This window comes from Labeo rohita, chromosome 7 (genome assembly GCF_022985175.1).
Source record: "Labeo rohita strain BAU-BD-2019 chromosome 7, IGBB_LRoh.1.0, whole genome shotgun sequence".
Taxonomy (NCBI): domain Eukaryota; kingdom Metazoa; phylum Chordata; class Actinopteri; order Cypriniformes; family Cyprinidae; genus Labeo; species Labeo rohita.
Window position 1 is genome coordinate 19,980,431 of NC_066875.1, and position 16,177 is coordinate 19,996,607.

General features: G+C 36.8%; 1 protein-coding gene across 1 annotated transcript in view; it reads left to right on the plus strand.

Moving 5' to 3' along the window:
- si:ch211-186j3.6 (neural-cadherin) overlaps positions 1-16,177 on the plus strand; it is a 291,090-nt gene that overhangs the window by 265,963 nt on the left and 8,950 nt on the right. Inside the window, exons 29-31 of the mRNA XM_051115680.1 lie at positions 5,930-6,194; positions 9,353-9,533; positions 12,725-12,969. Of these exons, the coding sequence (XP_050971637.1) occupies positions 5,930-6,194; positions 9,353-9,533; positions 12,725-12,969 (691 nt within the window). The remainder of the gene's footprint in view (positions 1-5,929; positions 6,195-9,352; positions 9,534-12,724; positions 12,970-16,177) is intronic.

A 16,177-nucleotide genomic window follows, 5' to 3' on the forward strand; every position in this document is an offset into this window, starting at 1 on the left:
ATCCATCCACCATAAAAAGTGCCCCACATGGCTCTGGGGGGTTAATAAAAGCCTTCTGGAGTAAATTCAATACATTTGAATAAAAATTATCCATATTTACAACTTTATAAACTGTAATCTCTAGCATCCACTGTCGCACACGCATTCACGAGAGAGAGGCGTTCCAGCTGATAATTTAGGATGTAGGCGTAGCATAAGCTCCAGTGGGAATATGTCTCATAAGCACCAAGTTTTATTTACAGCAAAGCAAAATCAGTGTCCTCCTGGCTTATATTGAAATCCTCTGACATTTTTCTTTACAAATCCTCATTTTGTACTTATAATTTGTGACCAGTGTTTTGTTTTGCTCTCTCCTCTGTGCTTCCATGTTTGCCTACGTCCTACATCAACCGCTGGAACGTCACTCTCTCATGAAAATGCGTAGAACAGTTAGCGGAAGCTACTCATTATGATTTATAAAGTTTTAAATGTGGATATTTTTCTAACACAAATGCATCAATTCACTTCACGAGGACGTTATTAACCTTCCAGGGCCATGTGGAGCACTTTTTATGATGGATGGATGCACTTTGCATTCACTGCTATTATAAAGCTTGAAAGAGCAAGGACTTTTTTTTTTTCGTATAACTCAGGTTGTATTCGTCTGAAAGAAGAAAATCATATACACCTAGGATGCCTAGAGGAGGAGTGGGTCATTTTCTTTTTTATGAATTATCCCTTTAACTATTATTAACAATTTGAAGCTTTAATGTTGTGTTTTTTATTGTTTTAATTATGATTTTGAAAGTGGTCTCCTGCTATGCTGCATTTATTTGATCACAAATGCATATAATACAAATACATTTTAGTTCAATTTAAAATAGCTGTTTTCTATAGCAACAGCCATTACTCCAGTGTGTCACATGATTCTTCAGAAATTGTTTTAATGTGCAGATTTAGTGCTCAGGAAACAGTTTTTATTAACAACAATATTGGAAATGGTTGTGCTGCCAATTTCTTTCCTTTTTCTTTTGATGAATAGACAGCTCAAACTTCTGAATGCTGTATACTAATACCTTTTATCGACATTTCATATTGTAACAAAATGAACATTAATGTATTATGAAAAACAATGAATGAACTTTGAACAATATTATATTTACAAATGAACATTAACTTAGATATAATACCAGAAATATTGAGCACCCTGCCAACACCCAGCCAAGAATTTTTTTTTTTAAATGAATGTTTTTTAATGTCTCTGTTTTCCTACAAATTTATGCCCATGAAATGTTCTTACAACAAATGAGCAATGTCGACCGCCAGCATATAAAGATTATTTGTTCTTGATGTGCTCTGTAATAGCAGCCCATCTGCCAGACCCCGCGAACGTTGTTGCAACAGCGGTGCAATGTGAGAATTTGAATGGAGCAACGAGTTTGTGTTTAATCATAGAGGCATTAGTATGCGTCTCCCGAATCAGCTGATACACTTGCAGAATGCGTGCCATCTACCCTCTCACTCCAAGGCTGTCTCATTTTTTCATGCTTTTTTTTTCCGCTCAACACCTGCTTTAAGATGATGCAGTCGGATTACTGATTGCTGCTTTGTTTCTCTCCTTCCCTCTCCTCTCTTTTTCTTCTGTCTCTCTATCTCTCCCATGTAAATCGTGGGTGATTTATCTGTGGCATGATTTAGACGTGTCTGCGAGACAGGCTAGAAGACATTTTATATCCCCTAAAGTGGCAGGCTACAGATTTCATTACCTGCTTATATTGTGATTCTTGCGAGGCTTCGCAGCGGTGCAGGAACTGATGCTGCCTTTGTGCCATGTGCGAAAGATTAAAACTTAATCTCCTGCTGTGCTCCTCTCAATTACCTTAGCAATAATGCTAATTGATGTGATGTGCCAATACCCATTTAGCATTGCCTGTTGTGTCTGATTATGACGCATCATCTCACTGAGACATTTTCAGCAAGGTGTTCTTATCATCAGCGGATGAGGAGGAAATGATAGTTTGATCATCTAATTTTTTCTCAAGAGACTTAGCCACAGGTCCATTAGCGGCAGCAGAATATCAATGTAGTCTGTGTTTGTCTTTGAATTTTAAGAATTCTCTCTCAGCACTTGTTTAGTGTTTACTGACAGATGCATTGAGTTGGTTTTCAGTCTTTTTAACTCCAACTAAAATAATTAAATTGGACCGTTCCAGGAATTGTGAATGCTCTTCAAGATTACCACTCTCTTTAACCAATTGATTTAACAGTTTTTCATGATTTACTAGATAACAGTTAAGGATAAGGTTTTTTTTAAATATATTTTTACTCATTGTTTCTACCTGATACAATGTTTAGAGTTTGGCATAACTGGAAAATGTGTATTTGTTGTAAAAAAATAGCATTAGAATTTTAAAAATGTGTAGGGGGGAGTTGTTTAGGGGGTGAATTAAATAGCCACCTGTTGTGTTGCTTTTTACAAGATGTAATGATCTTGGGTGTCCCCAGAATATGTCTGTGGAAAATGTCATTATTGGGGTGTGTCTAAAAAAAAGAGCTGGTTTGGTGTGTATCACTTTAAATGCAAATGAGCTGCATATTCCTGCCCCGTATTCAGAAGGGGGTGTAGTGTATACATCTCTACCTACAGCCTTAAACAGTTGGTAGCAGCAACATGACTGAGAGTGAGAGAACCGGTGTTCAGCCGTACAAATTTGAAGCCAAACACACCAAAGTGGAATGAAACAGCGCAGCATTACAAAGCTCGCACCCCGCTGACCTGTCATCGGCGCAGCTGAATGGACCGAGCTGTGCGACCGACTCGACAGCGCAGGGCGGACGTGTTTGCTAGTGCTTTGAACTAACAGCACAGTACTGATAAATTAGTTATATAACTTACACACACAAATACGGTTTTACGTTAGCAAAGCACTATAACAACATGACATTCAGAAAACAGGAGTGAAATGATTTGCGCAGACATAAACAAATTTATGGAGGATTTTAAGGCAGATTTCCTTAATAAAAGTAATCCACTGTGTCCTCAGTGGCTCAGATGTTGGGAGAAAATAATTGTTTAGTTTTGCATTCAAACACAGAACAACTGGATTGCTTACAAGACATTGTTGACATTACAGCTGCTCGAGAAAATGGAGGACAGCATACAATCGAAGACAACTCACTGAGGGCAGAAATTATGGCAATGCAGGCCTGTCAGTCAGTGGCTGTGGGTGGGGCCTAAACAATGTGACATCACACTGCTTAGAGAATCAAAACAGCATGCCTATTGAGACTGATTTGGTTTAATGGGGATTAAAAAATGAGTGGGTGGATTTTTATCATTGTAGGGTGGTTGTGTTTACACACTGCCAACACACATTTATGTCCAAACAAGTCAAGTCAAGTCAAGTCAGGGAGCGAACAAGTTTGAATGAGGGATGTCGTACATCTTTATTATTTCTGCTTTAATGTTTATTTCATGCATTATTTGTATCAAAATACGTTATATAGGAATTTACTCAGTTTAGTATTTTACTAATTTACTGAGCTAGCATCTTTGTTAATTTACAAAAAATTGCGATAATTTGGTGGATATTTAAAAATGTTCATTGGTAGCGTTTTCATTCTGATGTAAAATTAACGGTCGCCTGGGGCGCTCTACGACCATTGGCATATTACGCTGCTCGGGAGAGTTTCAAGATATGCAAACAGTAAATACGCAAAAGTGTGAACGTGTTAATGTGTGTTTATTTTTGTTGACAGTAATTTAATAGTATCTAATGATTATGAACGTATAACCATTACCAAACAAATTAATACCATTAATGAAACAATAAAGCTGACGCGGAGGTATGTATTACAATATAAAGTTATTCAAAGTGTTATTGCTGTTAATATTATTTTCTAAAATAAGGTACATGTAAAATAAAAGTACATATTTGACAAAGATCTTTTCTGCAACAGTTCCATGTCTCATGCGAAGTGTAACGTTATACGTCACCGTCCGAATTCGTTCACTTCATTTTGTTCACTCCTTCTGATATAGTCCACCCAACGGCCATTCACTATATAGGGATTAGTGAATGAGTGAATGAGTGGACGAGTGAGCAATTTTGGACACAGCTCATGTAAAAGTGGATTTTGCATAATAGGTGCCCTTTAAAATAAGAAGTATCTTGATTTTAGTAGTTGAGTAGTAATCTTAAGGCTTGTTTTAAGTCATCTTGGAAGTTTCCTGGGGCCCTCTGGTTGAGACCCACTGCTCTGAAAGATCAGACAGCAGTAATCAAATACTGTTGTTTTCCTGATGTATCTGCTGGTGTGTGGTGGACTTATGAAAGTCTCCTCGCTGTGTGTTGGTTTCAAACTATTTTTACTCGAACTGAGCTTATATTTTACAATATTCTTTGTATTTTATTTTTATATTGCTCATCATCCAATGTTTTTATTTATTTATTTTTTATTTATTGAGCCACTGTCTCTATTTCCTCCTCAGAGAAAACGCTTCAGTCCTGCTTCAACACCTGATGTCTCATCTCTTTATAGCATATTGCCAAAAAGGGTTTATTTAATGATTCCCAAGATTTCGTCATGACATTGATTGACGACGTCTCATATTTGTTGCACATAACAAAATATGAAAAGGTGGTTGGGGAACCCAGGCATACTGAGCGCTGTGCACTTAAGATCCAATGATCCATGATTAAATGCCTTTTAATTCTTAAACATGCAACTGGGCAGATGGCTGCACCTGCTGCTCCAATGGATGACATTGGTTTCTGGATCATTGGGTGGGGATGAGCAGCATGGAGACACCTTTCACACCAACTAGGGAAGAGAGTAAGCATTTATGGGGGTAAATCTTGGGGCATAAGGGAAAAAAAATCTCAAAGATTTTCCATGGAGAGATTAAAGTTAATGTTCTTGTTAATTAGTACGCCTTCAGGTTTTAATACCTACCCAGCATAGCAAAGCCTAGAAATACTCTAACATTCCGGTTTGAGATTATTCTCTTGAGCTGTACCGCAGGTGAAATTGAGTAGGTTGTGGGAGAGAAGGAAGGTTTGAAGTTCGCAGAGGTCAACTGTGTTTATTTGTGTAAACTGTTTACAGTTGTTGTTGAAATGCGAGTGAGCCTCGCTGCCTTTTGCATCATTGATTAGTCCTGCTTTTTGCATCACCACAAAGCTAGGATCCAAAATGGAGGCTAGCAAATTATGCTCTCTGGGACACAAGCAGAAAGACTGTGAAATTAAAATGAAGGTTGGGACTTTCTTCAGGAGATTGGCCAGCCGCTCTCTGTCTCACAAACAAATACACACTTCATTGTCAAACCTGGCATCTTTCACCAGGTATCGCGCTATGGCTAGTACAACACCAGTTTAATTATTATTATTGGTCTGTTTAAAATAAGGCATTACAGTGAAGGGCTTGTTGGATATTGGATGATTCAAAGCATGAAACTGCAGACTTTTATTTCATACTTTGATATTACACACTTTTTCCTACATACCCTCATAAATAATAAAGCTTTTCTTAGAAACATTTGATTTATAAGAAGCAATCAGTTTAAGAAGAGCTCACAAAGGGAAAGCGAGTAAAAGAAAGTCTCACAGCTGACCACTAGAGAGTCAGAGAGGCAGCATAAGAATACCTCACTGACACCATATTGAATTCCCTACTCCCACTGTCTCCAATTAAAGGGCTGATATGTTTAATTCTGTTAGTGCTCAGTCGTTTTATCAGATCCTGCCCCAGTCTGGTGTCTTAGGTCCCCATTGGGTCTTTTTCATCCCATATTGAGCTTTTCTCTCAGCTAACACTATTTTCATAATTTCACAATTGGTCTTTGTCTCAGCTCTGTTTTTTCCAGATTTCTCAGATAATTTATACAATTCTAAATGAGTTTATTCACTGACACCATTCTTTCTCTTTTTTTGTCCCACTTTCTCAGATCTATCAGGGTCTGTTAAGTGTCTTCTACAACCTCGGTGATGGGGACTTCAACTTGACAATGCCCTCTTATCGTTTAGACAACGGAGAGTGGCATGAAGTTCACTTAGATCGGCATGACAACGAGTTGACCCTGCGCCTGGACGGCGGGGGAGGACGGCGAGAGGTCACGAGCTCACCTGGTCGTAGTCGGGAGATTGTTATTGATCCTGCTGTGGTGATGCTGGGCAACTCATTCCCCTCAGGACACAACAAGAGCTTCCAAGGTAAGGTACAGGTGTGCTCCTCAAACCCAACTGGTAGAGCATGAGGCCAACAAGCTAGGACTGTCACTAATAATTATTTTGGTAATCAAGTAATCAGACAATTATTCTGATGAAGTAACTGGATAATTATAATACATTTTTAAAGTAATAAAATATATATATCTATGCAAACAATAAGCTTTACGATGACTTAAAATGCATATATAATACCAATGAGGTAATAATAATTGGTTTGAATAAAGTATCAAAAGCAAGTAATGATATGTTTTTATTGAACAAAACTAGAAAATAAATAGAACTAAGATACATGCATTATATCAACAGCCTGACGATTGTTTTTACACTTTACAGCACAATCTAATCCTTGTTTAATTTTGACTAAACAATATTTAATTAAAATGTCTATCTAATCTTTAATATTTGGCCATTTCTTTATGACAGAAATGATGCAGCTACTGTCATTTCTTGAATATGTTGACATTAAAACGTGTACAAGAGTGAGGGATTGAGCTTTTATTTTGAAATTGTGATGAACAGTTAGCATATTTAGAAAGATAATGATGTATTGTCCTGTGTTGGCGTAGGTTTACAAATTATTTACCTGACAAATCTGATGAAATGGCACATGTTGCATTCCCAGATGGTCGTTATAATAATTCCATACTTACAGCAATAGGCAGAGATGACATTGGAGATGCTCCATCCCACACATGTAAATGATAGCTGTTGGTGTGGAGCAGAATTTACTGTGAACGGAGCCGCTCTGAGATGCACAGACGTAACCTACACGCATGTAAATAATTAAAACGCATATATTAAACCTGCATCACATATATTAATTTAAAGGGATAGTTCACCCAAAAATGAAAATTAGCCCATTATTTACTCACCCTCCAGGCATCCTAGGTATATGAGAATCGGAGTTAAAATAAAAATTATCCTGGCTCTCCCAAACTGTATCATGGGAATGGGCAGGTGTTTCTCTTCAACAGTCCAAAACAAGTCTAATAAAGTGCATCCATCCATAGTAAAAAGTCTTCACACAGCTCCGGAGGGTGATTAATGACCTCCTGTAGCGAATTGATGTGTTTTTGTAAGAAAAATATCCATATTTAAACCGTAATAATCACTTTAATTTAGCTTGCACCAGCAGCTCCAGCCAGATGATGTAGGACGCTGGTGGTGTGCATGCGTCGGTGAGGACGTGAAAACCAATGTTTGTTTACAGGAGCAAAGGAAGCAAAGTTTTCTTACTTTAGCAAAGAAAAAAACAGTCCTCTCCTGGTTTGTATCGAAATCCTCTGACATTTTTCTTTACAAATTCTCGTTTTGGACTCCTAATTCACGTTCTGCCCGGGGCTGCTTCTGTGTAAGACCACTTGGCGCAAGCTAGATTAAAGTGATTATTATGTTTTAAATATGGATTGATTCACTACAGGAGTTGATTCACTACAGGAGGTCTAATAATGCATTTCTGCATTTTGGATTCTTGTGTGTGGAATGTCCCACATCCAGTATTTTGGCAGTTACTTGACATGCAAAATGCAATCAAGGATTTTTTATAATCAAGTACTCGAATTGAATCGAGGAATTGTGACAGCCCTACAACAAGCCTACAACAAAATACAAGGAATTGTATTTCCCTCTGATGAAATTTATATTGCCTTGTTGATAACCACAGTTTTACTACAAATACTATGGTTGAACTATGGTTAGTGTATCAAAACCAAATTTAATTTGTGGTTATCATGGTTTAACTATAGTAACCATGTTTTTTTCCATGGTTTTGTTTCTAGAACCACTGTTAAATTTTATAAAGGCAAATCCATACAACTACAGTATAAACTGTAATATACACTGCCATTCAAAAGTGAAATTATAAGTAATATACAATCAAAACATCAGGGCTGTGAGAAAATTAAAATAATGAATCACAAATCATCTCATTTTCTTCAGTTTTCTTCAAAACAATACAACAACAGATGCAAAATTGCCTCCAGACCTGTCATAACTTGCGAGAGAAAAACAAGCTGAGGTCTCATTAAAGAATGAAGAAACTGCTTGTTGAGACTGTCTTCACCGGCTTTATCATTTTTTTTTTTTTTTGGCCTTTTTTTTTTCTTTACTAACATTACTGCTAATACTAAATGAAAACCAGTATATTCTATATATAAGTTTAAAGAAACATTGCTGACAAAAACAGTTAAGAAATGCTTTACTAGATCCAAACACGTTGTCTAATTTCTGTTTTACCTTGTTCTCCTGTGTCTACAATAAGAGAAAACAAACCTGGCACAAATGATGAAATTGGCTAATGAGCGTCATGGTGTGAAAACATACAACATACATCCCATTGCCTAGCATCTCAAGAGTTGATTAGCAGTCTGTGCGGTCTGTCCAGAGCTTCTCGCAATAGATGAATCGGTTACAATAAATGAAATGGAGTCAATATGTCAAAGTGTGCATGGAGAGTTGTGGACAACTCCAATAAACACTGTAGCATGACATTTTGAGCTAACAAAAATGCTGCGTCCCATGGCCAGAAAAAAATCCAATCACTGAGTTATATCAGAGCGCTGTGAAGCAGACTGCAATTTTACCACTAATCCAATTTAACTTCAGTCAGAAAAAGAACTTAGCCAGCACATGCGTACATCAAGCAGACCAATCTGTACAGCTTTATCAGCTAATTCATACAGCAGTTCCTCTATCTGTCATGATTACACACTATTTTATTGGCAATAATGAAAAATTAATAGGAACGATTAATTCATAATAGCCTCAGATGCACCTTCAGTGTAGAGGGGGAAGTACAGCTAGCATAAAAACAGACAACGGGAGGGAAGAGAGACAATGACATGTGACATGAAAGAGAAGAGGAGGTGGAATAGTCCCCTGCGCACAAGTGCGCTGGTTAGCCTGAGGCACACACTTTGTGTGTTTATTAAATGGACTCTAAAAGCACTTTTCTTAAAAGCTCAGAATATGAGTGGATCATCTTGAGCTCAGTTTATCTATGTGTGTGTGTGTGTGTGTGTGTGTGTGAAGAAGCAAGTGTATGTTATGTAGGTGTAAGAGGAGAATTCACACTTTATGCTATATTTGTACTGTAACATGAAACGTGTTGGCTTTTGTTGTGTTTTTCCTCATTGGCACAGGCTGTATGCGGGACCTGAGACTCAATGGACGGTTTATCCCTCTGGACGGTCAGGCCAGAGACGGGGTGTCGGTGGTCAGTTCTCAGGGTGTGTCTCTAGGTTGTTCCTCTGACTCCTGCCGAAAAAACCAATGTAGTCCCCCATTCACCTGCGTGGACCTGTGGAGAATTCACGAATGCAGGTATACAAGTACACACAGTTGTGGTCGAAAGTTTACATACACCTTGCAGAATGTTTTTTTTATTCGACTTTAATAACAGAAATCATACAAAGTGCATGTTTGTTTGTTTGTTTAGTACTGTCCTGAAGAACTGTCCCCTAGTTGGGATGTGCATCTCCATAACTGAGGCTGATGCAATATGCATCTCGATGCATAGCCAACAATACGATACATTAAAGATACATATGAAGCAGCTGCCTATGCAATGTGATATGATGCAATTCACCTCAGAAAAATCCTCCAGGTTCTGCAAATTCTTTGGTTTTACAGAATTGTTGGCATATTTGAACCCTTTATAGCAATGACTGACAACAACTGAGGGACTCATACACAACTTTTACAAAAGGTTCAAACATTCACTGATGCAAAAGGAAGGAAACAGTGCATTAAAAGATTGTAAAATTGTACATATTTTGTTCTCGGGTAAACATGCAAGTTTTCTGTAGCTTCTGAAGGGCAGTAAATATACACTGTCATTCAGAAGTTTAGGATCAGTACGATTTTTAATGTTTTTAAAGTCTTTTCTGCTCACCAAGGCTGTTTTTATTTGATTAAAAATACAGAAAAAATGTAATATTGTGAAAAGTTGTTGCAATTTAAAATAGTGGTTTTCTGTTTTAACATTTCAGCATCAATACCCCAGTTTTTAGTGTCAAATGATCCCAGAAATCATTCTAATATGCTGATTTATTATCAGTGTTGAAAACAGTTGTGCTGCCTAATATTTTTTTGGAAACTTGTGATACTTTTTAGAGGTTTCTCAGATGAATAAAATGTTAAAAAGAACAGCATTTATTTAAAATAGACATCTTTTGTGACAGTATACACTACCATTTAAAGTTTGGGGTCTGTACATTTTTCCTTTCTTTGTTTGAAAGAAATGAATACTTTTATTCAGCACGGATGTGTTAAATTAATAAAAAGTGATTGTAAAGACTTATATTGTTAGAAAAGATTTATGTTTTAAATAAATGCTGTTCTTTTTAAGTTTTTATTTGTTAAAGAATCCTGAAATAAGCATTACAGGTCACATCTTCGTCCTGTTCAAAAAAGAAACAAGTTAAATAGATTCGTTTTAATTAAAATCTGATCTGCTCAATGTAAGACACACGTGCAGTCAGGTACTCCACTTAGCCAAGACTTATGCGCTTTGGCTCTGGGGTCGTGTGTCAGTATGCCTCAGTCAAAGTCAGATAGGCAGGTATGATGTCTATGGGCCACTCTTCACCCTGGTCCCATCCATTGTCCTGTCTGGCTGTTAGAGCTGTTCAGCTGCTATATAGTTGATTGTGTCTATGATTGTATGTCGTTGTTTGTCTACAGGTATTGCCTCTGACTAGCCGACAGGCCTGCCCTGTTCTTGTTCTTATCAGTTTTGTAAGCTCGCTCAGTGTCGGTCACATTGGATTTCCGTTCCGTGTGCGTGTTTTCCCCTGAGGTTTTTAGAGAGAACGTAAAGATTTTTAGTCGCATATTCAGTCAAAATTTGAATTCTTTCAGTGCTCTGTCGTTTCTACACTGATCTCCTGGGCAAAGAAAAATTCAGCGTGTGATCCTAAGCTTATTTTATTCATACAGGGTTTTAAATGTACCAGCTCACAGTGAGCAGTTTTGCATGTACAAACATTGTTTGGGTATTTTTAGTTGTACCAAAGAATTTTCTATTATATATGGACCAATGCCTTCTAATTTTTGCAAAATTGACAATAAAATCTATAAAAGCAGGGTGACCACCTAGCAATAGATTTGATGCGTGACATTAGATGTGATTTTGTGGAACAATGTGGGACACGTGTGAGACAGATACATTTACTACTGTTATACTTTGTAAATACTGATTTACATCTGTTGTCATATGTGCTTATTTATGTTTCTGAGTGTGCACATGTAAGTGAGAGAAAGTGTGTCCATTTTGTGTAAGAGTGAAGAGAATCCACCTGCGAGAGAAGAGATTTGTGCTCGCGCATTTTGATGCACCCTTTGCATTACAATAATGCACTCTGGACATTTGTCATTAAAATAACACCATAGAAACCACCTCAAACTATTAAAATTAGAATAAAGTTGTGTTTGAAAGCTGCATCGTTTTTTTTTTTTAATTGGTTAAAATGACTGGAGCATATCGTGTTTTTCATTGTGTGCTTGACCATTTCCATTGGTGGTGGTAGATCACATGATGAGGTCCGTATATCCTTTGCGCGAAAAAAAAAGAATAAATAAAAAGCTTTCTTAAAAAAGCAACGAACATATGTATATTTTCTTAATATGACAAATAAAAACCAACAGACTGATGCGGGACATTTTTTTAATATGCGACGTGCGGGACAAGGGGTGAAAATGCTATGCGGTACAACGTGAAGCGGGACGGATGGTCACCCTACATAAGAGATGTTTGAAAATTAATGAAAAAACAAGTAAATGACTATTGGTTAGTGCTTTTGAAGCTTTGCTTATTTTATACTATTTTTATATCTAATATTTATAGAAATCTTTTTTTGTTGTTGTTGTTGTTTTTCTCCTGTAAACCAGTGTTCTCTAATTTCTGCACCACTGGGAGCACCAAATAAATATTTAATTTTAAATAGTTTAAAAAGTTTCTAACCCTTCAACTGTCACTGTTCCCTCTGTGGGACGTTTACTTCACTATTTTACAAATAAATCCTAATCTAATCATGAACATACTATATTTTGTTGGGAAGGTCTAAGACTCCTAAATAAAAATTTTACCACTCCTTTGTGTTACAAATTATCGGGCATTTATTAAAATCGGACATTGCATTACCATTGAAATTGTACATCAAAATCATATTACAAAATGTTTTCATTCATGAATTACAAAAATGTAACTTTGGATAGTGCATTTTTATGTCTATATTTGAGATAGGGAGTGACAATTAAAGGGCTAAATAAGTTTTTCCAATACTACCACCAAAGTATTGGAAGTAAATGTACACTTCACCTTTAATTAAAGAAACAGCTAATTTATTTACTCGCCCTCATGTTGTTTCAAACCTGAATTGCTACTTACAAATGTTCGTTTTGGATTGGACTCTATGAACTATTTAACCCTTTTATTAATGTATCAAATTTTTTTTTAACATAATGTTTTACCATTTGATTAATGCTTATCTCTTTTTCTTGTCCAATCACAGGTGTCCCCCAGGTCACATGGTCAAGGCGAATTCCACTGGCAAATTCTGCGTATACACACTCTGTGCCAGTCGCCCTTGTCACAGGGGCACTTGTGTTGCACAATCTCCTTCCAAATTCACATGCCACTGTCCAGAGGGCTACCGTGGCCGGCACTGTGAGGTCACACTGGCCATCTACAGAGATGACGTGGGTCTCAGTTTCAGCTCCCTCTTCGCCATATGCATCTGCTTTATGGCTCTACTAGGTATGTTCAGTCAATCAATCACGTTTATTTATACAGTGCCTTTTAACAAAACAGGTTGTGTCAAACCAACTTTACAGTATTAAATAGGACAATGGTGTCAATAATGCAAAAATCAGCATGTGCACTTAAACGACAATTCTGTTTCATTTGCTTACTTTCATAATGTTGATTTTACTTGAAATGAACCTTCTGTTTTTGACTGTTTTTGTCTTGTCTTGTGGTACTTTCACCTGCATTACTTTATTTGCTTATATCTTCCTAGCTCTTCCTCCTGTGCTGAACCTCATGTATTTTTAAAACCTATTTTGATGGTTGGCACTTTAATATTCTTGCCCTGTTATTATTGATATGCATTTATTCATATGACTTTTCTCATGCAGTAGCTATTAGAGGTTGGTATATGTATATATTTCTTACATATGCCAAGCTTTCTATCAGTCTTGTTCCCATGCGTTGCATTTTACTAGCATTGTCTGACAGCGGTAAAGAACACAGTCTACATAATCAATGATCATGACTGCCGAAACTCGTATTAACTCCCGTCATTCTGACGTCCTCATCTGCCTGCATGGCTGCGCTCGCCGAGGCCAAAGGGAACCAAACAATCTTTTTCCTCCTCTCACAGTTTCGTTCCATTATAGATTTGACATGACCTTATTCATTCTGAGCTCCAGTTGCTTTTTAAAGTGTTAATTACTTGATTTGTAGGCACACATTGTGCTGTTTACCCAAGCCGGGCTGGAAATTGAGATCAATGCACCAGGGTTTTGGGCAGAATTTCAATGGTCCCAACCGTCCTCGACTGAATTTAAGTAGCCCGTAAGGTTTTCATCCCCCCCACCACTCCCTCCTCAGTTTTTTTTTTTCTTCTTATTTGTTTTTCTGCATTCCGTCCTGTCGGTTTGGAATGATTCCAAATGGAGACGAGTGGCGAGTCAGAGAAATATGGTTCAGGCTCTCTCTGCCATATGAAAGGCTTCAGCACAGCGTTTTTTTCTTCCTGTAAGGCGGTTAATAGGTTTAGCACACCGTGCTAACACTACGCCTCCACCTAACCCGTCAGGCCTCACTCTTCCCCACTGAAAAACAGCACCCTGCTGACTAACATATCACTACAGAAACAGAGTAGAAGGAAAAGGTCCATCCGTTAAACTCCAGGAGCAGATAATAGGGAAATGTGGTGTAATGGCTCTGAACAGGAGGAGAAGGATTTGAATTGTTCTGTGGTTGCTGGTTTTGAGGGTTTTATTTCACTATTGTGGCATCTGAGGGTGCGTTTATGCAACGATGTACTAAAAACGACTAAAAAGCCTGTATTATGCTTGCCAGGCCAGTAGTTGATTATATCACTTTGTAAAGAAACACTACACAAACACACACGCACACTAATTTGCTCTTGCTTGATGTCACTGCTTTCACACAAATACCCACTTTGTTTACACTAAGAAAATTATGTAATCGTTTTCAAAAACTTGTACTTTGAAGCCTGCCTCCAAAACGTTGGATTTTCAGGCCTCCAAAACACTGTTGTTGTGTAAATGAATAGCCAAAACACAAAAAGTTTCCTGTTTTGTTTGTAAATGGCCCTAAGAGATTATGTGACTCTGTATGCAATTACCTCAAAAGACTAAAAACAGTCCTTCGCCCCAGTATATATTTTAAACTTAGTAGTGTGAACTTTAGAGGTCATGGTGTCACCTTTTGCACCAACAATTAAATAAAGAAATAAATCTTATTTTAATGGACAATAAATATATATTATATTAACTAGAGCTCTGTACCTGGTAACTTACAAATCACAAGAGAATTCACCATTGGATAGTGACTCTGTAACGATCATAATTCAGTGCAACATGCTGTCCAAAGAACCCGCTGTGGAGTGGCCTCACTTGTCCTCTATTACACCTGGATTGTCAAGTACCTTTCTACAGCAAAGCTGATATGCAGATTTGACATTCACACAGTGTGGATGCTCACCTGTGGGAATAACCACCCATCATAACTTCAAAAGATGGACTTGAATGATTATGGTTTATAGTGCTCTTTGACAATCTCTCTCTCTCTCTCTGTGACTCTCATGGGATCCTTTTTTAATGTCTGTGTGAAAAGTTTCTTTCAGTTAAGAGACTCTCAGTAAAGTGTCAGTACCCCTGTCTTCATTTTCCATGCATTTTGGTGATATCCGCTCTGAAATTGAAAAATATGCCCTATAAAAGTTTTTATACCTACATTTAGATCTCAGGACTTCTGCATTTTTCTTAATCATCTAAACCAAGTTGTTTTCCACATCATTAACCATTGTCAGTAATTGCCATTTACTGACACAATTTGTTCTGAAACTGCCATAAAATTTCTATGCTTTACATTAGGGCTGGGTGATATGGCCAAAAAAATTATCACTTATTTTTTCATATCAGTTGATATTGATAATTATCACAACAAATGTCCAATTATTATTTCAAATTTAAAGGCAGATTTTTGCTACTATATGAAAGATATAAAAACCAGAAGGTTAAATGTGGCTTTAATTGCTCATTATGGTCAGAACATGACAAACATGTCATGTTTTTTTTTTTTTAATTCTTCACAGTTTTTCCTTAATTTTTTTTTCCATTAAGATATTTATTTTTTCTTAGTTCGGCATGTTTTAATGAGTAATGTTGTTTCAAATCAAGAAACAGGATTGTGTTGCCTGATAATAATAATAATAAAAATAAAAACTTTTTTTTTCGTCTTTTAGAAATACACATTTGGTAGTAGAGTTAGGATGCAGATGTAGATTTATGTTCATTATCAAAATCAGTAATATCTGTAGAAACTGTAGCAGCCTCATATGATGAAATTCAATTATTCTGACTGTTTGAGTTGTATTTTTTTTTTTTTTTTTAATTAACCATTGCTCTTTCATAGTATCATCCATAGATTATGATAATAACAATTAAAACCACAATACTGCACCCCAATACCATGGTAAAAATGTAATATGGTTATGAAAAACAGTAGTCTAAATACATAAAGTCTATAGCTTAATCACAAAAAAATACTGTAATTATACTCCTCCTTCATTACATTTAATACCAGTCTACATTAATAATATAATAAAATTTTACACAAATATACCCACATTTCTGACACAATACCACTGTGCAGTTAGTGCTACTACAGTAAATCTATGGTAAAAAATGGATTAAAAAGCCTTCTGACTGTA